Source organism: Rhododendron vialii, chromosome 9a (genome assembly GCF_030253575.1).
Source record: "Rhododendron vialii isolate Sample 1 chromosome 9a, ASM3025357v1".
NCBI classification, from domain to species: Eukaryota; Viridiplantae; Streptophyta; class Magnoliopsida; order Ericales; family Ericaceae; genus Rhododendron; species Rhododendron vialii.
The window spans coordinates 33,098,280-33,119,732 of NC_080565.1; the positions used below are offsets into that span (position 1 = coordinate 33,098,280).

Below are 21,453 nucleotides of genomic sequence, written 5' to 3' on the forward strand. Positions count from 1 at the left end.
CACTTCACGTAACATGTTTATTTTTGTTTTTTTCATTTTTGTGGTAGTTTTATTTTTTTGTTGGGTAATATTCATGATCCATTGGGCATTTAAGTTGACCCAATTAAGACCCAATAATAAATGGGTTAGGTTGGGTCTAGTTTTTAATAGGTGAGTTTGGGTTTCTTAATAGGTTTGGGTTCAATTTGCCACCTCTAAGTTGGATAATTGGACTCCTAACTAATTGGGTCTAAATGGATCAATAACCTATTAAAGGCCCAATCTACTAATTATAACTTACCCAAGTTGACCAAAATCCACTCATTTGACACCTCTAACGAAAACTAATCAAGGTCAAGCCTCCATGCTCAAAGAGGGCAGCACTAGGAATCGTTGAGCTGATGTTTTGCGTATTTGTTCAACGCAAATAGCTCTAAACGCTTCCGATCGATCAAAAATGAGATAGGAGAAGGCCTCACATAGCTGTGTTGTCCCTCAAAAGGGAGGGCGCCCCCTGAGTTGGAGACATAAGACCCTGTTCTTTTTTAGATTTTGAATTTAGATTTATACTAAGTAATAAGTATAGAAAAAATAAAGTAATGATTAAAAATATGAGTAATGATTGAAAAAAATAGAGAAAAATAAAATAAAAATTAGAATCTCAAAACCAAAATCCTTAAACGAATGGGTCCGAGTTTATAAGAAACCAACTGACTCAATTATCCGCGTCGCGTGTGGCCATATATATCCGCCAGGTCAGGCAACGAAGCAGTGTTTAAAGGTGTATATACGGTGTAATTTCAGAAACAATAGAGGAGGCCCCAGAGAGGTCCCTGCAATTTACCCTATGTTCCTAACTTCCTATCCTAAAACCATTATCCCAAAATTAAAATACAATAAGTCTACACGTCCCGACTCCCGACTCTTTTCCCCGATTTGTTTCCCGACGCTGACGTGGCGCCCCACGTCAGCAGGAAAAAAAAAAAAAAAAACTCTGAAATTTTGTATTTGCCCCCAAATGGGCATCTGGAAAACGAACGGAGAGAGAGAGAGAGGAGGAGGAAGAGGAGGAGGACCACCGCGACACCCACCACCACCGGCTACCACCACCACCACCGGCGACCAGCCCATGGGTATCTCCTCCAAATCCCCAAACCTCAATCCAAAATCTCTAGTCTTCTCACACCCATCTCTCATCTTGCCATTCCCATCAAAACCTAATCACCGATTCAGAGCCAAAATCCATATTCAATGACCTTGATGAGGCCCCGTCAACGAAACCCTTCGGAAACAGAGACCCATTTGCTATAGAGAATGTTGAGCAGTTTGATCAAAGCAGGTCAGTAAATACGTGTACGGTTACGATCTCTCGTCACCCGTGGCCTGAATGGGTCGGGTTGATGGAACACTTGCGTAGAATTGGATACTTGGAAGAAGAAGTTGGGAATCTGTTTTTCGCGCTAGAGAATTGGATTTTAAGAATTCGAATCGAATTCGGACGGCTTGTCATAATTTCGCTCGAGATAGAGTTGATCTTATGAGGTAAGGAACTGAATGAATTATTTGGGATATTTTTCTTCTATATGTTTTTGTGATTATGCTAATTATTTGTGCTGTTGGCTTGAATGGGGAAAATGGGTACTGATTTTTACTTCGTTTCGGTAATGTGTGGTTAGTAATTTGGTACTCCTGAGGGTGCATACAGCTTGTTTGATGTCGGTGTTGAGAATACGGCCAGACCAACAAACATGCAATGCGCAAAGATCATCAATAGCATAAAACAAAAACGCAAGACATAGAGATTTTTAAGTGGTTCCCCAATTGTGTAGTTGAGTAATGTTTAACTTTAGCAGTTTTATCCAAGTACTTACCTTTCTTTTCGTAAGGGTAAGCAGTTCTTGTAGTTAGTTAAGTTCTGTTAGAAGTTCTCCATGCACCCTTAAGTACCATTTGAGCATGACAAATGAACCATTAAGTACCCATATATCGATTGATAAGATTTAATAGAGTTTAGCTAGAAGGAAAAAAGAATAACTGGAATCCATTTTTTGTTTTCGCTATCTGTTGGGTTTTTGCTTTCGAACCATGCTTGTTGAACTGAGTGGTGGCGTTCAATATTGTGGGTTCCCATGAAATTCTATGGGATTAGATAGTGGACAGCCTTATGCATGATTTGTTCTTCCATAGAATTCTTACACCAGGTGGTGATGATTAGCAACATACCAATGAAACTAACGAAGGGTTCATGATCTATAAAGTACGTGTCTGTGGTACATGCTTTCATACCCTAATGTGCCATGTTAAAAGTATATCTAAACTAACGAAGTTACGAAGGGTTCATAGTTTTAAGCTTTTGCCCAAATAATTTATGTTAAAAGTATATCTAAACTGATCTCTGATTTTGGTTGGTTAAGGTCATCACGGAGAATCGGAGAACCATTAGAATGGTCTGCACGCCAAAAAATAGCTGTGGGAGCTGCTCGAGGGCATGGAATGCTATAAGATGGAAAGAGAAGAAGGTTTCCGCGACTCAAACAAAGCAGTAAAGATGCTGAATGATTTGGCAGCGAAGAAGAGCAGAATGCTTTGATAGGAAACAAAAAATGGAGGTGTAATTCCTAGGCCTATTTGTTCTACAATTGAAATACTGGAATGTAGCCTATTTTCGTTTTGCAAATGAGTTTGTAACCATTAGAGAGGAAAATGTACTTTTATTTATTGGGATGTGAATGATAATTAGCATGAGTAGACTTATTGTATAGTCTCCCTGCTTTAAGCCATGGGTACGTCAGGATCGGGAAACAAATCGGGGAAAAGAGTCGGGATGTGTAGACTTATTGATTAAAATATGTTACTATTATTACTTGGGCATTAAGATGCAGTTTCCTTTACCTTCTACGATTTTGTTCCACCACTCGGAAGCTGGAGGAGTCGGTGCCTCGAGAAAACGGACTGTTTCGTTTGTTCGAACCAAAAAGCGGTAGGGTTTCTGCTACATCTGTTCGGTATTTGATTTTGTGTGCGCGAGTCCGTGCTTTCATTTGGGTTTTTGAGATTTGGGTTTGCTTTGCTATCTGTAGAGGATTTGGTGCTCTGTTTGCGCGTGTTATTGCTCTATCAGTGTTCTATGTATGCCTCGATAGGGTTTCTGCATCTATTTTCGAACCAAAAAGCGGTAGGGTTTCTTTGCTAGGATTTCTTCTGCATCTGTTCGTTTCATTCCAATAGGGTTTCTGCACCCACTGGCTTGTATGTAAGAATTAACAAATGTTTATATTTGCATTGACCCTGATCTTGTGCACGAATGCGAATTGTTAGAATTCCTCCATCGGTCCAAATACACACCCATTTGCATGTATTTGTACTTCATGTGGCGTACAAGTTGTGAGTCCGTGTGCCTTTTCTGAATTGGCTTTGGTCAAGACTTCTAACTTTAGCCTAGGCTCTTTCATTGGCTTCCGATCCCATGTCTTAGTTTTCAAACTTTCTGTATTTTAAAGCTATGAAATTATGTTCATTTGTATGGAAGAAAATGCAGTACACTTATTTTTGTTCAATTCCCTTCTAAAGCAAAATGAGCTTGGCGTTACATTAACGGAAACCAGATTTAAAGTAGCTCCCACGAATGCCTTGATTATTTCTCATTTTCATGATATGATTTCTGTTTGGTACGTGTGTTTATTTGTGCCTGGATATTCTTCTATCTTATCTCTACATGAATGAAAAATCTTTGAAGGTATGGAATCAGCAGCTACTGATTTGGTTGAATACAACTACGATGCGTTGGCCTCTATCACTGGGGGATTCAGTGAACAAAACTTGATTGGGAATGCTCTATATGGAAAAGTGTTCCGGGGAAAAATTCAGCAGGATTCGGAGACGCAAGAGGTCGTGGTCAAAATATGGGAAGACAGTATGAGAGATTCGACTGCTCCAGAACTTCAAAAATCTAGATTTGATGTATGTAGCTGAAAGGACTTATTTGACTGAGTTGGCCATTCTTTTCATGGAGTTGGCTATTATTTTTCTGCATTTTCATCATCTAACAATACGATTCATGTATGCAGAATGAAATCAAGTTGCTGACAAATTCAGACGTGAAAGGGCAATCCAAATTTGGTGAAGTTAATTGGATTCTGCTGTGAAACTGAACATCTGCGAGTTGTATATGAGCTAAAACCGCTGGATACATTAGAGAAACTAATTCTTCATGGTGACCTAAATGCATTTCCTATCCATTCATGACTCATGAAAATAATGTTGTTTTATTCAGATTTTGTTGATTTGACCAAAAGAAAGAAAATTAATTGATGATCGATAATTGTCAAGTCACAGAGACATTGGCTAGAATCTAGAAAATAGTCACTTTCAGTAGTATGTTGTATGGTAACCAGTCGTTTTGTATTTTTAGATGATTTTACATGGCTTGCACGAATCAAGGTAGCTCTCGAATTTGCATGTCTCCTCGAATGTTTGCATGATCAACAACTCTTGCATCGCAGTATTGGCGCAGCTCATATAATGATTGACCAGGTGAGCCTTCGTGACTTATACTAAGAATGTTCATGGAGAGCTTAGAGGGGAAGTTGATTGTACCAGCAATAATTCTGATCTTGGATGCAGGATTTCAGTCCAAGATTACTCGACTTCGCTATGCTTGTTGGTGGAGGTTTTGGAGAAATTCCTTCCCGTGAATATGGATTCGGGTGTCGTGGCTATGTTGATCCAGTTATCAGTTTGACAGGTTAGCATCTTAATGTTATTTGCATGCTTTTTACTCGAAAGTTGAAACTCAGGAACATCAGTGCACCTTTTATTTTGTTGACTTCTTAATTCCGTCTTTGTACAAGTTTACAGAATTGTAGAGTAGATTATGGATATGAATATGGTTAAGGGAAAGTATTATTCCAGACTTTATTTAATAGATATGGACCCTCATTTCCAAGCCTTGCTGCCAGAGATTGGTTTTTTCAATGAATCTCCGCATGATAGAGGAGTGATGTGTTCGGAGGTGAAATTCTAGTTGACTGTTTACTATTGACACGAAAGAACTCCCCTCAAGTTACGTTGTTTGAAATTAATGGGTTATCTCTTCTAGTTTTAGAGTATATCAATGTTTCCCTATTATTTGGAATTGACACTTGTATTCCAGGGAATATGCTAATTAACACTCTTGAGTTGTGGTCCTATTCTTTCTATCTTCTTTAGTTTCTCTATTCGTACGTTTAGCTGATGAGGATGAGGAGGTATTAAGTGTTAAAAAAGTGTGTGTATCAGATGAGGCAAACGAACAGTTCTTAGGCAAGAGATCAACATGGAAATCAGACCATTTTGAAGTTATTTTGACGTGTAATCAGACTCCAGAATATAGGTTTCTCCATCATCTACCAGTTAGCCTCTACGAAGGCTACTAAACAATTTGTCGAGCGTTCCTAAATGATAAACCATTAGTTTCAGTCTGCCTTTCCTGCATAAGATAGGATTGCATTCATATTGCGTGCTTTTTTAGTTGGAAGAAGCTATACTGTCACCAACCTATGTATACTATTCGGTAATAAGAGACCGCTAGACTTCTTCATGGAAGAGCTATAAAGATGTGGATACTTCCACTTCTTAAATGTTTCCGCCTCAAGGAAAAACTTTCAATACATTCATTAAGTTTCAATTCCAAATGCCTTATTTTCTATTTTTGCTTGTGAAAGTAAACGTCTTAAATTGTTGCCAAGTAGGTTCTCTCTTAACTTAATTTGATTTGAAATAGAATGTTATATGATGTCTAGGGGGCTTCCTCATTGTAGAAGCTACTTTGATGGTAAATGACCTACAAGGCTACAAACATTAGGCAAATGAAGGAGGATGAAACGATTAACAAATTCATTACTGCCTTTGTTCACGGTGCTACTTCTGGTCAAGAAAACTATACAATAACGATGGTTATGATTTGTATTTTGAGGGACTTGATTTTCTTAAAAAGTTAGAATGCATATTTATGCTCGAGAGAACAAATAGCATATCACTAATTCAACTTTTCCCATATCGTTAACGAAAATTGGTTGAGGGCTTCTATTGGTACCTTAGTTTCATCATGGAAATAACCAAATAGAATAGTAATTTGGTCTTGGAACAACAATTCATCCTCTTTAAGGGGTTTCTGCCCCATTTTCTATCGGTACCTTAGTTTCATCATGGAAATAGGATAGTATTTTGGTCTTGGAACAACAATTCATCCTCTTTAAGGGGTTTCTGCCCCCATTTGATAGGTTCTTCTAGAGTAATGTGAAATACCTGAGTTAGAAGTTGCCACTTTGATAAGAGTATGAGATGTGTGTCTTATATGTCTGTTGATTAGGTCCCAATATTCATGTTTTCAATCGAGTGCAGTGTAACAATCGTACAAGCCCATAGTTTGCATAACATACTTTTTATACTTCTGCATGCAAATTTCTTTCCTGTTTATAAAGGTCTGTATATTGAGATGAGTGTTAAGTGGATGCAACCCATACACAAAGAGAAGTCCACTTATGAAAAAGTCCATGTACAACATTAATTAAGAAGAAGCACAACAAACTCCAAAAATTGGTCTAGAGAAGGGTTGCCCTCTCTAGATTCCCAACAACAGTAGACAAGCTAAGGCATTCTTAAGTTTTTCCAAGAATTTCAATCTGTCAAATACGACGTCTCTCTATAGTGTGTTGCTGACATGCCTTTGCAAAGGCCATTAACTGAAGTCGTGTAGAGTAGTGAACAGTTAAGCCTTATCCATTTTGGGTAAATATTATAAGCCCGTAGGGGAGGTATCATTAATTCATTAACTGTTCTAGTTGTATAAGAGTCTAAGGGGTATGCCATATGGTATCCCAATATATATTATTGATGCAAGATTCCCATGAACTGTCTGACAGTTTGAATTTTCACTTTATTGATTTCTTTGTTCCATTGACAAATAACTTCATTCTGAAGGTTTTATTTTGTTCTTAATGATCCTTGTTATTGGTATTCACATGCTCATTTGACATAAATGACATAAAATTTTAAGTTTCCTAATGTTTCTTGTTCCTCACCATGCTGAAGGACCTAAATGAATAACACGAGTTCCAAGTGGTTTGTGGGGGGATTCGTTATCGGCTTTTTACATGATTCAACTGTTGGAAGATGAGATCTTTTATACCATTCAAAACAATGCTTTAAAAGTATTGGTCAATAGAAACATTGAAGAAGAATTAACCTATAAATTTGCCTTGGTTGATTATACCCATTGTTATCAATGCGACTAGTTTTACCCACTCGTTTTGTTCCCCAAACCCCTCCCTCCCCCACGCCGCCCCCGCCCCACCCCCCACCCCCGCTTATTTTCTATTACCGTTTCTCCTCTCTTTTTCTTTAAAGTTCATTTGCATCCCTTAGCAAAGATATCCAAGGTCCATTTTCTGCTAGTGGACACCTCAACGCCTTAATTAGGTTGACATTCTCCCAACAAAGGTGGTGCAAATCTTACCTATCAAATTGAAAATCACTGAGCATCCCTGGAAGTAGCTTCTGTTTGGAAGGAAAATGTTTTGAAGATGACTTTTACATCAAATTTATGAATGGTATGTCCATTACCGTTAATACCAGATGTTCTGGTCTGTGCTGGTATGTCCAGTATGGGCAATATCGGATGTGCTGGGCAATACCGGACATTCCAGGCATTACCGGATGCTCCTTTTTGTCTCGATCATTTCCTGGATCTCAGCCGGTACAGGAAACATTTTTTTTTTGTTGTTGATTGCAATTGGTTAAAACGTAATTACTCTCAAGTTGAGCCTCTTAGGACTTGCAGAAGAAGTGTTATGTGTACCAGCTTTCAAGAGTAATGGGAAGTCATGGGACTAAGTGAATTTGAGGAGCAATTGCATTATACATGAAGTTTTCTTATGGGTGATTACGCATTTAGACGATACCAAGGTTTAAGGTGGGATGTGAGGGAGTCTAAGTATGTCTGGAAAGTTCCTAGGGCAGATTTCCTTCGAGAGTATACATACATGCAGGAGGGGCTATCTTCCAACCATTTATTTGATTTTATTGCTTGGTGCTTTTAAAGTCCACTTCGATTTGGGTTGGGTGGGGTTGGTGGCAGTTTCAGAGATAATATTTTCCATTGGGTAACTAAAAGTATGGTGTCTTATCTGCTACTTGATGTATGCTTTTTTTTTTTTTTGGGTCACAATTCTGATTTCAGTTGCTAGTAGGAAGACTGTTTTGACTAAAAAAGATGAACTTAAAAGAAAGAAGCATATAAGGGGAAATCAATATTATGTTATTTCTTTGTGTCCCTTTAACATGTATAAAGTAGATCAATCCCTACACTTAAACACGTGTTACTCGGCACCCAATGGATGTATCCAAGTCCATATAACATTGGCTGCAATGGTGTTTTCTTTGGGATGATATCATCTTGTGGATTGTGACATGGTGTAAGCCCATTAGAGCAGGTGGCCTAGGGATTGAGAGGCTAGAGATTTATGATGAAGGCTTATTTCCCCAACTGGTTGTGGTGATTCCCGTTGGAGATGGATAGATTTTGGAGGTAAGTTGTGTCGTTTAGATGTGAAATGTCTTGGGGTAATTGGGCTGCTTCTGAGGTAGGCATTTTGCATGGGAAAAACTTATTATGGAAAGGGACTAGAAGGGCTTCTATGATTTTGTTTGTCCTGTCAAAAACTGAGATTTTGAAATGGCCAAAGGGTTAAGTTTTGGAGCCAGTTAACAAACCTTTTAGAGAGCATTCCCGGCTATTGTTAGCCTGTGAGGTTGGCTATGATTAAGACGGGAAGGTAGCAAATTATGTGCGAAGCGATCGTGACTGATAATGATCTCACTAATTCAATCTGTGTCTGTCAACTGTCAAGCATGTCAAGGATCTCTCTCTCTCTCTCTCTCTCTCTCTCTCTCTCTCTCTCTCTCTCTCTTGTTTCATTTCCTTTATGATAAGGACATAAATTGGATTAATGGTTTCTCTGGGTAATCTCTAAACAGGTGCATGGTCTGATAAATCAGATGTTTTTTCATACGGTGTTATACTTCTGGGGCTCATAGCGAAAAGAGTATTTGATTTAAAGAAGGCAAAGGATCTGGGAGAACTTAATGCCGTTTATATCTGGGCCTGGATGGAGTATGGAGAACCCAACAAAAAACCTCAGTGCAGGTATTTTAAAGGTACAGATACAGATACAGGAAAACCTCGGTCCAAGTTGTGGGGAATGTTCAAGAAACAAAAGGAGACTCAGTCAAATAAGTCACTTGTGGATAAGTCTCAGTTGAATAAGTCACTTGTGGATAAAAGCCTCGAGAGTGATGAATACTTCGATGCTGGTGATGGAGTCGAAATCACAAAACTCGCGATGCGCTGTGTGGACTATTATCCAGAGGAACGACCAATGATGAAAGAAGTCGTTCGCTGTCTGCGAGAATTAAATGTGGTCAAGAAATCCAGTCGTATTGTAGTTCCTAAGATGTCTGTTGGTAGCAGTGGTGGTGATGGTATCCTACTGCACTAGTAGTCCAGGTTTGACTTGTGGCTGGTGGATATGTTGCTAGTAGTTTTATGTCGCAACTGAGTATTAGCACTAGGTTTTTTTTTAGCACAATCAAAATGCAAATTTTATAGCACTATTTATGCGGTACTGTTGGAAAATGGATACATCCTAATGTTAATTGCCTATGTTGTGTTGTGAAGTGCCTTTAAGGCAGTGAGACTTCCTAATGTTAATCTTTTTCCAAGTACCAGTTTGGAGAGACATCTCCCTTCTCTGTTATAGGTATGATTACGATTTTACTTTTGAAGTGTTACTTTGATTTTTCTTTTTACGTATTCAGTATATGTGGAATGGTGTTTATAAAGCTTCGGTTAGTGAATTTTTTAATACGTTTTTGCCAGGGATGGATGCAAGGGGGGATGAGCCTGGGCGACCGCCCACTCAAGTTTCAAAATTTTCTTAATCATAGTAGAATTTTTTAAATAAATTTTTATAACTATGTAGGTTCGCCAGCCCAATGTTTTTTTTCGAAAAATCTATTACCTGCCCGTCTTAAGACTTTTTGAAAATTATAATCTATCATCCTAACATTTCAATTACTAGTATTTTAGTAGTATTGAAATAGAGTAGAATCAGTGGATATTGATGATATTGCAAGCTTGCAAATATATGCTATCCCAAAGACTTCACCGAGTTAGAAAAACAACGTTTGAAGTTTTAGTAGCAAAATTATGAGATTGATGTTTCGAAGCAAGTATTAGAATTTTTCTGCAATTTTTTAGTTATGCCAAGTATTGGCGAAAACAAGAAAGTGGATCATTCGTTTCTTGTTCATAGATTGATTCGTCTTGTGTTAATTTTTATCAATTTCACGGTGACAATGGAGGCGATCATTTTCAGCCATGAGAGAGTGTCAAGCGCAATTTAAAATTCTTACTGTTGCATAGAGACGGAATTTAAGGTTCTACAGTTTGCTTTTCTTTTTGGAATATAAATGGTTGCACTATACCATGTGCATGTAATTATTTACAATCATTATTTTTGTAATCGTAGAGGCTGATTGAAACTATATGTATGTGATAACTTTACTGATAATATTCTTGCAATTTATTAGCTTGATTGGTGTTGCCTTTCATAGGTTCTAAACTTTGTTATATTGTTTGCCAAACCCACGCTCGAATCGTGTATCGTCCCTGGTTTTTGCAAGGATAGAGTTATTTTATCCTTGAAAGTATAGGGCCCATAAGATGGTAAGAGCCAATAGGGTGAGAGTAGTGTTCAGCTTCTTTTGTGAGGCGGGTGAACAAATTTGGACTCATTTTTGCAAGGTTTGAGTTATTTTACGCAACAATAATACGTGCACATCCACCAGCCACATATATGACCATGCTCCTCTCAAGTATATGTGGGCTCCACCATGTGGGGCCCACGTCTATATGAGAGAGGTGTGATAAGATCTATGGTTGGTGAGTGTGTATGTAACATTATTGTTTTACACTTGAAAGTGGCTTTGTTGGTGTTTTAAAGATAGAGGAAGCGTAAATATGGATGTTTGTTTAAGAATAAAAGTTAAATAATTTGTGCATTGTTATTTGTTTGAGAATCAAAACTCTGGACAAAATTTGGGTATGTAATATTGTAATATGGTGTCTGCTTGAACATTCTCATGTTAATAACTAACATGGGAATTAAAGTTTCGAATACGTTTGTGCCTTTAACGATTCTGGGTCGATACAGATTTTTCGAAATGTTTCTCTGGGAAGTGGGAATATTAGAGTACTATACAATAGAAGTTGAATACAATTAAAGAACAAACAAACTTGGCTAATCAAAAAAGACAAACAAAAGGAAAATGGAAAATGAAATAGATCAATGAGACGCTTGCATCACTGTATATGTGACAATATCTGTTTCCTCAATCTCAAAACTGCAAAACAAACATCGGGTATATATTTAACATGGTGGGACCCTGTAAAAAATAAGTTCCAACAGATATTAGTAAGTATTATTTATGAATTCGTAAGCAGTTTCGCCCCTACGAATCCAAAAATAATACTTACCGATATCCGTTGGAGCTGATTTTTTACAGGACCTCATAAATATTTATTTTTAAATTTTGAGTATTTTTTGTATTTTTTTGGGACCCGGAGTGAGCCCTACAAAAGATGTAGTGTATGATGTAATAGTTTGGTGTGGTGTACTTGGACTTTCATTTAACATAGACAACGGAGTGGAGGAGTTGGTGATTACTTACAAATGCTTAGTTCCGGTAATTAAACAAGGATAATGTTATGATATCCTCCTCTTGTCTCGGGGATACCGTATCTCTCTATAACATAATCACTCAAAGACATAACATTTTACAGGATATTTTTTCATACAAGTTTTGAGCTTGAGATGGAATTGTTAATCCTATGAGAGCTTTTAAATTCTTCTTGTTTGATGTTAACTTCAACCCAAGGATTGATAATATCCTGGGATTACCAATCCCACAAATCCACCGGATTACCCATTCCATGGATGGCTGGGTTTGTTTGATTGGAGGGATAAGATTAGATGAGATTGTGAGTAAGGAGATTATTAGTGAGGAGACTAAATAGTCCAAAGATTATTTGGTTGTATAATCTCTCATATCCCATGTTTGTTTGTGCATGAAATTTAACAACGGAACAGGTCTGTGTATCCCATGTTTGGTTTGAATACTGCTTGACAAAGATTAATGGCTCAATTGTCTATATAGCAGTAATGCAATTTATAATCGAGTGATCCTATTTGAAGTCTTAATAAATCTCTCTAACCCAAATTACTCTTTACACCAACCTCAACAAATTAATTTGATCCCAAAATATCCTCATCTTTACTACTAATATCTTAAATCTTGATTTTGCTATATGCTCATTACAAAACCACCACCACAAATGCCATGCCATGGCTACACTTTCCTCCTTCGTGGCTACAGTGCTCAAATTTTTATGGGCAGTAATATAGTAGTAGTAAACGTTAGTTTGTTAGTTTGTTAGGCATGTAGATAATAGCATATTTTTAGGAAAAGAATTAGGAGATAATCAAGCATTAGTAGGGTTATTCTGGAGTTTTCTAGAATCCATAAGTACTTATTTTTTAAGAAGACAATTTCAAACTTAAAAATAATATGTTTACGCAAATAATTTTTCCAGCAATATAGATCATGTTTGATAGATCATAGATCTTGTTGAGATCTTTTGAACAGTGCAAAAAAGTCTGAAAATTTATTTTTCATTTGTATTATTTTTGAGTTTGAAAATATAAAATAAGTACTCCATTTATTTTTTAAGAAGGTGTTGTGGAACGGATATTAACAGTATGCTACTAATATTTACGAGTAAAACAAGGAGGTTGTTCCTTAACTATACATATTACTTCCTTTACAAATCCAAGTAATTAAAATTAAATCAAAGTAAAATATTAATTAAAATAGCAGGAGTCCCTAAAAAACATGTGTACGTCCCTTGATTAAACACTATTGATGGAAAATCCACCTCCTCCTCCTCCTCTTCTTCTTCTTCTTTTTGATCCATGAGGGTTAGCTAAGTGGCATCCTTTTTTACGCATAATTTTTGTTGCTGGCATGCGGCTTTTGAAGTAAAATTCTGTACAAATCAAATGAAATACTCATTCTGTTTCTAAATGAGAGTCCCTTTTAGACTCCATTCAATTGTCAGAAATACTGTGTAGGAAAGTTACTCTCGGAAAAAGTGAAGTGAATGAAAAAGAAATTTATTTTCCTGTGAGTGTGATTAGCACCTAAGATTGTAAGATCGTGGTTCTAAATGTTCCCTAGCTTGGGGCGTTTTTATTTATTATTGTCGTTTTTTATGTGATGTTGCTCGTAAGGTAATTTGTTTAGTGTTTCAGGTAAAACGTCCTTAAAAGGCATACTTTGATTGTAAGGCCAACCCCCAAGCTCGTTCAAGTATCCATGCCCGGTGGAACGTGTGCCAATTGACCAAAGAACGAAGGCGTGAGGCATCGGGTGATTTCCGGAGGCCGTTGGATGCCAAGTTTTGGAGGCTGGCTTGAAGGCTTGAGATAAGCCTACGCGTATCGATACGCCATAATTTGTATCGATACGCGTAGGCTTCCATGGGCATCAGGTTATGTTGTATCGATACGGCTTTAATGATACGCCCATAATTTGTATTGATACGCGTAGGCTTCCATGGGCATCAGGTTATGTTGTATCAATACGGCTTTAATCCGTATCGAAACGGAAGCACTACGGAAAAATGGCCTATTTTGACTTATTTTGACTTAACAGCATGGTATCGATACTTGGCATAATTCGTATCGATACGGGGAGCATTCGGCCAGATATTTCTTACTTTTTGGGCTTTCCATTTATGGAATACTTGCCTTTATTAGTATGTTTCTTAGATATTTTTGTGAGATAATACCCATTTTGTATAAATAGAGGGTTCCTTCTCTCTCCTTGGGAGCTAGCCCATTACTACTTTAGATTTTTCCTCCATTAATGTCTTCTTAAGCTTTTCAAGTTGTAATTTTTCAAGAACACTTCAAGGTATTTACGTTACGTTAATTTCTCGAGTATTAACGTCATTCATATGTGTTGGATCTTTTACAATATCAAGTTTAATTTTAGTTCTATCGGTTAAATATGTTTTCCAATTCTAGCATGCTTTCTAGTCTTTTCATGTTGAGTGAGTAGTCGATTAGACTTGGTCACGGAGTGATTAATGCCATGTGACTTATGTTAATTTTGTCTTTCTCAACTAAATACTTGAGGTTTGGTATGGAAAATGTGCGTGGTTCGCCTTTTATGTAACAAAACTTGTCGATGTTATCCTTCGGTGATCATATGCTTGCACATATGGTTCCGTGAGCTATGTCTCGCCTCGTGTTTGCCAAAAGAACCAAAGAACTACTTCATTTTCTATACTTCATCTTTAGTCTTTAAAGTTCTCCTAGCTAAATCTTCCGGTTGATCGCCTATGCCGTGTGATTTAACCGAGCTTACGTTGGGAAGGGTCAGTTGGCCTAAGTCACGGGCGTTATGAACTTCTACGCCTTGCTGCTTGTTTAATTCTTTTTCATAAGAGCATTTTTCACCTTTCAAAGCAAAACCAAAAGTTGGCCGTCTAAACGCCGCAAACCCTTACATCTAAAAATCCTAGCAAGCTATAAAGACCATCCATGTGTGAACGATACCGGACTTCCGGATATTATGCTGACAACGACCTAGCCCTACGCTCGGGGTAAATCAACTTAATTCAACGGTTAGGTTTTGGACGAAGCAGAGTGTTCATTTGAAAAAAGAATTTTGCAAGAAAACTAAAGTTTAGTTATTTATTTGCCAAAAAAAGACACTTATGATAAACTTGTTTATTTTTATTCTCATGGCTAATTTTAAATAAAAGTAACTTTGAGAGCTAAATAATGGGTTAAAATATTTAAAAAATTAACACATACAGAACATGTATTTTATCTAATGCAAAGTCTTAACATGAAATGAAAAAATTGACTTGCAATTCCTTGTTCAATAATTGCTATTCTCTGAATGGTCATGCAAATTCCACGTTCAGATTGACATCCTCTGATTAGCAACCACACAAATGAACCTTAAAAAATAAGTAGATGATAGCTAAATCAACAAAAAATTAAACAACCGTGCTTGATTAGTTGCCGATAAAAAAATCCAATAATAATTAGTTAGTATAAAACAAAACTAAAGACTAATGGCAAGATAAATAAATACTAAAAAAAAGGTGTGGGGACAAGTTGTTGGAATGGCTAGGATTCATTTGATCCAAGTGCTCATATGTACTTTCTAACTCTCTTAAGAAAGCACTCACACTCTTACAAATATATTACAAAAACGCAATTTGTTTTTTTTTCCTACCAATTAGCTTCTGTTTTGTTGATAAAAAAAAAAATCCAGTAGTCACCGCCCCATCTCTCTCTCATCAAAGCTTCTCCTTTGATTGTCCAGCCACAAACAGTCATCGCCCTTACCGGTGAGTCACTTGGAATCCGGAATCTCGGTAACATACTCTGTCGCTCTTTCTCTGATACGTAGTACTTTTTTGGTTTTGATTATCCTTTTCTCTATTTTCCTTTATCTTTTCTAAAAATTTTATAGCTACCTAAAAATTGAAATAATGTTTTGAGCTACTATCAAGATTCAAATGGTAATTTCAATTCTAATCGGGGTGAGTAGTGCCATAGGCACAGGCCGGGTAGTGCCGTAGGCATATGTAAACACTAGTTATCTCGTAAAGCATTATAATAGTCGAAATCGTTGTTGCTTACCTAAATCTCAAAGTGCTTTTCTACAATTACCCATGTGTTCTACCTATTTTGCACCATTTGCATTCACATAAGATGTACACTTTTGAAATTCTATCAAATTGTGATTTCTACTATATAGTTTTTAAAATGAACAATTATTTTGGAACATCCAAAATGAAACAAAAGACTATCAATTAGGAAGGGATGACGTACAAAACAGAGAGACTCCCATTCCTACACAAAATTAGCAACTACAGTACTCCTACTAAACAACTCCCTGAGTTTGTGGGGGTGGCTTATGTCATGTCATCGCAAGCAGATTACACGTGCGCACTCTGAGTTGTGGGTTTAAATACATCCTCTTGCCGAGCGATGAGAAATTACACTTTCGCTCCCTGTTAGACTGAAACTTAAAAACAGATTGCTCCCCATGGATTAGAGAATAAAAAGACAATTTTGCCCTCGTGATAGCTCAAAAAGTTACAAAAGTTTGTTGAATAATAGTATATTTTGTGGTGCTTGATGCTAATGACTTTGGGTTTTTTTTATTATCTGGTTTGTGTTTTGTCGGTAGGGCTTGATGTGTTGTGGTATTTATAGTTAAAAAAAGTCTTTCTTTCTTGTTACTAGTTGGAAATAAATAAAAAATAGGGTTAATTGTTCGCCTAACTAAACAAAAATTGCTTTTTAGTGGTTTTTTTTTTTGGCACACTTTTTTTTCCCTCGCTTTTATGATTTTTTAAAACTTCTGGTCATACGTACTCTTTACACTTTGGGCTCTTCTAAGAACCCATAAAGTAAAATATTTCTGTACCAAATCAAAACAATCAAAAGGCATAAAAAAAAAAAAACAAGTGGCGCCAAATTTTTGGCATAATTATTTTTCATTCTTGGTGTTTTTTTTTGTTTTTTGTTGTGTCACAAAATTTAAACTTGAGGTTCAACAAACCATAAAAATAAAACATTTTTCAGTTTTTGCAATGAGGTTAAGAGTGCAAAATAAGCAAACTCATGCTAAAGCTATCACACACATGAAAAGATATCACTACACTAACCACAAAATATGTTTTTGTCATTCCTAGTAGTTCCCTTTCTTTATCATTCATGGTTTTACTTCAGAGTATTAGTTTCATATGTCCCTAAGGGTTATTTGGTCAAAAGAGTGCCAATTAATGCTTAGCTGATCAAGATTTCATTGTCATCGGTCCACCAGACAACTAGTTCACAGAGGGGGGGATTTTGTGGAAAGCGTATTCATAATACCTCTGGGAGAGAACTGTATGTTCCAGTACCTCAGGGGGGGATATAGTATCAAACCTAACCCTCAGGGAAAGTGTGTAATTTGTCCGAATAATTATTAGCCTTCTGTGAGCCACAGAAGAAAATTGCTATTCCCCCCCACCCCTGACACACCCCCCCCCCCGGCCCCACCTCCCTTTTACCATTCTACCCCCCTCTCTTCTCTCTCTCTCTCTCTCTTTCTCTCTTTTCTTTCTTTCTTTCTTTTTTTCTTTACCGTTTGGTTTTTTTTTTTCTTTTTCTTTTCAGTTTCAGTTTCGTTTTTTTTTTTCATTTTATTTTCAGTTTCGTTTTTTTTTTCATTTTATTTCCTTTTCGTTCTTTCCAGTTTGAATTTTTTTCTCTCTTTAATAATAGGTTCAAGTCTAATTCTAGGCTTTGTAAAGTAATTGAGAGAAAAAAAAAGTGTTTTAATTGATCATGTTTATCCGACTGTTTTATTTTTATTTTTTTGACCTTTATAGATTAAAAAATATAGTTACTAAAATAAGTGTTTCAATTTTCAATCCGTTTGAACCGGTGCAAAGTTGTTATTTTTCTGATCATTTCATCCTAAATGGATCTAGTAAATTTTTGGCTCCAAGGCCTTTCAATGGACACCCTAAGAGAGTTTTGAAACTAAATAATGAGTCTTAGGGTATTTGTTGAAAGGCCTTAAACCAAAAAATTCATTATGACCATTTAAAATAAAATAATAATAAAAACGATCTTTGCTCTGATTTAACTGAATTGAAAATTAAAACACTTAATTCTTGAATTATATTTTTAAATATACAAATGGTGTATTTATAGAAATTAAATAAATAAGGTATAAGTAATTAAATAAAAAAATAAATGAAAAAATAGGTGGGACCCGGGGGGCTCAACTGCCCTCATTGGCACAGTAGCCCCTACGAAGCCCCTAAAACGTTTCTGTTTTAGTTATAAAAAAAATAGAAACCAGCCATTTGCAATCCTATGGAGTAGAGACGTGATTTGAAGCAACATACTACTGAATCAGTTAAGAGGATTTATGCTAAATAATAGTTAACAAATTTATTAAATTGTACTATAGTTAAAAAAAAGTAATCCTAAATATAACATTTGTATTTTGGATTAGTATGTCGTTTGCAAAATACATTTCGTAATTAGTTCCCGAACACTAATTGTAATCTTAATTGAAAATAGAATTTGAGTTAACCAAAAAAAAAAAAGAAGGGAGGTAAATGGGAAAAGAAACAAATAAAGAAAATAATTGAAAAAAAAAAAGATTCAAAGTGGAAGGAATAAAAGGAAATAAAGAGAAAAAAAACGACAAAAAAAAATCCAGCCGAAAAGAAACAAAAAGAAAATAAAGAGGGAAAAAGAAAAAGAAAAGTAAATGGACGGAGGGGGGAAGCAGGAGAAGAAGAGAGAAAAAAAAAAGTAAATGGGAGGAGGGAGGGGCAGGAGAAGTAAAATGGGGGGAGGGGAGGGGGTAATATGGGAAATGGGGTGTGGGGCCGGGGGGGGTGGGGGGTCGGGGGGGGGGGGAAAAGCAGCCCTCGCCACAGAAAGTCAGAAAGTACAGGACATTGGAAGTACACAACACGAATCGGCTCCTCTTCCTCTTCCCCCTTGCCCACCGTTGACCGACGCCGATCTTCTACCCACCGTCGGAACTTCGATCTTGCCAGCGGTTGCTCCGCCGCAGACTGCCTGCTCAACCAACCGTGGATCTGTATCCGTGCATCTTAAATATGCACCCAATTTTGGGAGATTTTAACAGGTCTCTCATCAATTACCCATCCCCCTTATTCGATTTCAAAGTTAGAACCTTTTGGGCTCGTACTTCCTTTGATGAATCTGTTTAATTTTATGTGGTAGCTTTCGTATTTGGAATCCCTGTGATTTTACCAACCGTTGACCGACGCCGATCTTCTACCCCCGTCCGAACTTCGCCCTTGCCTCCGGTTGCTCCGCCGCAGACCGCCTACTCATCCACCCACCGCTGGATCAGGTGCGTGCTCCACTGCCACCGTAGGTCTGTATCTGTGCATCTTAAATATGCACCCAATTTTGGGAGATTTTACCCTTACTCGATTTCAAAGTTAGAACCTTTTGGGCTCGTACTTCTTTTGATGAATCTGTTTAATTTCATGTGGTAGCTTTCGTATTTAGAATCCCTGTGATTTTGTATAGTTGACAAACATGGTATTTTCTTTGTGGGAATTACAAAAGTGGGTTTCCGTCATACTCCAAGGTTTTGCTTTTTCGATTTATTTCGTCTTGACGAATCGATTATCTAAAAACATTTGGCGCAAAACTAGCAAAAATTTGAATAGGGCCAAAACAAAGAAAGCCCAAAAGGCCAACTGGCTCTCTTTGATGATGACCGAGAATGTTTGAATAAGCTGAATTTTATGGTTTCTCTGTCGTAATCGGAACCCCTATGATTTTGTATATTTGACAACATGGTTTTCTTTCTGGGAATTTGGTTAATTTGATGAGTTTAGTTTCCCAAAAAAACCATTACCCTATTGTGGATTATTTGAATGAGGACAAAACTAAAACAAATTGCCCAAAAAGCCATTTGGTTTTTTTTATGATGATCGAATGTTTGAATCTATTGAATTTATGCGGTAGCTTTTGTATTCGGAACCATTGTTATTTTTGACAACATGGTTTTCTTTTTGGGAATTTAGTTAATTTGATGAGTTAAGTTTCCAAAAAAAAAAAAACCAACTTGCTCTTTTGTTTTGTCCTTATTCAAAAAAATTTCCCACATTTGTTAGTTTTACGTCAATTTTTTTTAGATTATTGGTTGCTTTCGATGAGAAGAATCAGAAATGTAAAAAAAATTATGAATTTTATCCTATTTTTCTTTGGAAATATCCAAGAAAAAGCCCAAAAGTCCAGTTCTTGGATTGTTTCCAGAAAAATTTGATTGGTGTTTTTACTTTTTTGATTCATGTCGTTGAGATGAACAATAATTCACAAAAATTTGGCGCAAAACTAGCAAACGCAAAGGATAAAAGGACAAAACAAAAAAAGCCCAAATTTGATGATGATCGAATGTTTGAATTTGTTAAATTTTATGTGGTAACTTTCGTATTCGGAGCCCCTGTGATTTTCTATATTTGACAACATGGTTTTCTTGGACTGTTTTGACTAAACTAAAAGATTTAGCTCCTCTTCCTCTTCCCCCTTGCCCACCGTTGACCGACGCCGATCTTCTACCCCGTCGGAACTTTGCCCTTGCCACCGGTTGCTCCGCCGCAGACCGCCTACTTACCCACCCACCGCTGGATCAGGGGCGTGCTCCACTGCCACTGTGGATCTGTATCTGTGCATCTTAAATAGGCACCCAATTTTGGGAGATTTTATCAGGTCTCTCATCAATTGCCCATCCCCCTTGTTCGATTTCAAAGTTAGAACCTTTTAGAATCTGTTTAATTTTATGTGGTAGCTTTCGTATTTAGAATCCCTGATTTTGTATAGTTGACAGACATGGTCTTTTCTTTGTGGGAATTTGGTTAATTTGATGAGTTGAGTTTCCATTTTTTTTGTTTGCCTTTTTATTGTCATAATTCGAATTTTTTTGCGTAATTAGTTTTGCGTCAAACTTTTGTATATTCGTATATTATTGGTTGCTCTCAACGAGAAAAATCAGAAAAAGTAAACAATTACTGTATGACTTTTATCCCTTTTTTTGGAAATATCGAAGAGAAAGCCAAAAAAAAAAAAGTCTGTTTCTACGATTTTTTCAAACAGAATTGGGTGGCGGTCATAATGTTTTACCTTTCCAATTTATATGGTTGAGCCGAATCAATAATCCAATAAAATTTGGTGCAAAACTAGAAACACCAAAAAAAAAAAAATTGAAAAAGGGCTACACAAAAAAAAAACCCCAAAAAACCAACTGGCTGTTTTTGATGATGATGTTTGAATCTGCTGAATGATGATCGAATGTTTGAATCTGCTGAATTTTCCAGTGATTTTGTATATTTGACAACATGGTTTTCTTCCTAGGATTCTGGTTAATTTGATGAGTTTAGTTTCCCCCCAAAAAGGCCAAGTTTGCTTTATTTGTTGTGCTTTTTTAAAAAAAATCGCATTTGTTAGTTTTGCTTCAAACTTTTGTAGATTATTAATTTGCCTTAATGAGAAGAATTGGAGAAGTAGAGAATTAAGACTTTTACCCAAATTTTGTTTTGGAAATGTCCAAGAAAAAGCCCTAAAAGTCCAGTTTCTTGGATTTTTTCAAAACAAAATTGGTCTTGGTCATGATTTTTTACATTTCTAATTCATCTTATCGAGATGAATCAATAATGCACAAAAATTTGGCATAAAACTAGCAATTCTGATTTTTTTTTTTGAATAATGACAACAAAAAAAAGCCCAAAAAACCAAGTGG

General features: G+C 36.6%; 1 protein-coding gene and 1 long non-coding RNA gene across 2 annotated transcripts in view; both read left to right on the forward strand.

The window, feature by feature from the left end:
- Positions 1–1,057: 1,057 nt before the first annotated feature.
- LOC131301198 (uncharacterized) lies at positions 1,058–2,854 on the forward strand. The gene is made up of 2 exons (XR_009191204.1): positions 1,058–1,318; positions 2,394–2,854. It is a non-coding gene; the product is annotated as an uncharacterized LOC131301198 (long non-coding RNA).
- Positions 2,855–3,452: 598 nt separating this feature from the next.
- Positions 3,453–21,453, forward strand: part of LOC131301196 (probable serine/threonine-protein kinase PBL11) — a 51,146-nt gene continuing 33,145 nt past the window's right edge. Inside the window, exons 1-5 of the mRNA XM_058327363.1 lie at positions 3,453–3,939; positions 4,047–4,192; positions 4,391–4,512; positions 4,603–4,723; positions 8,995–9,557. Of these exons, the coding sequence (XP_058183346.1) occupies positions 4,501–4,512; positions 4,603–4,723; positions 8,995–9,515 (654 nt within the window). The 5' untranslated portion in view covers positions 3,453–3,939; positions 4,047–4,192; positions 4,391–4,500 and the 3' untranslated portion in view covers positions 9,516–9,557. The remainder of the gene's footprint in view (positions 3,940–4,046; positions 4,193–4,390; positions 4,513–4,602; positions 4,724–8,994; positions 9,558–21,453) is intronic.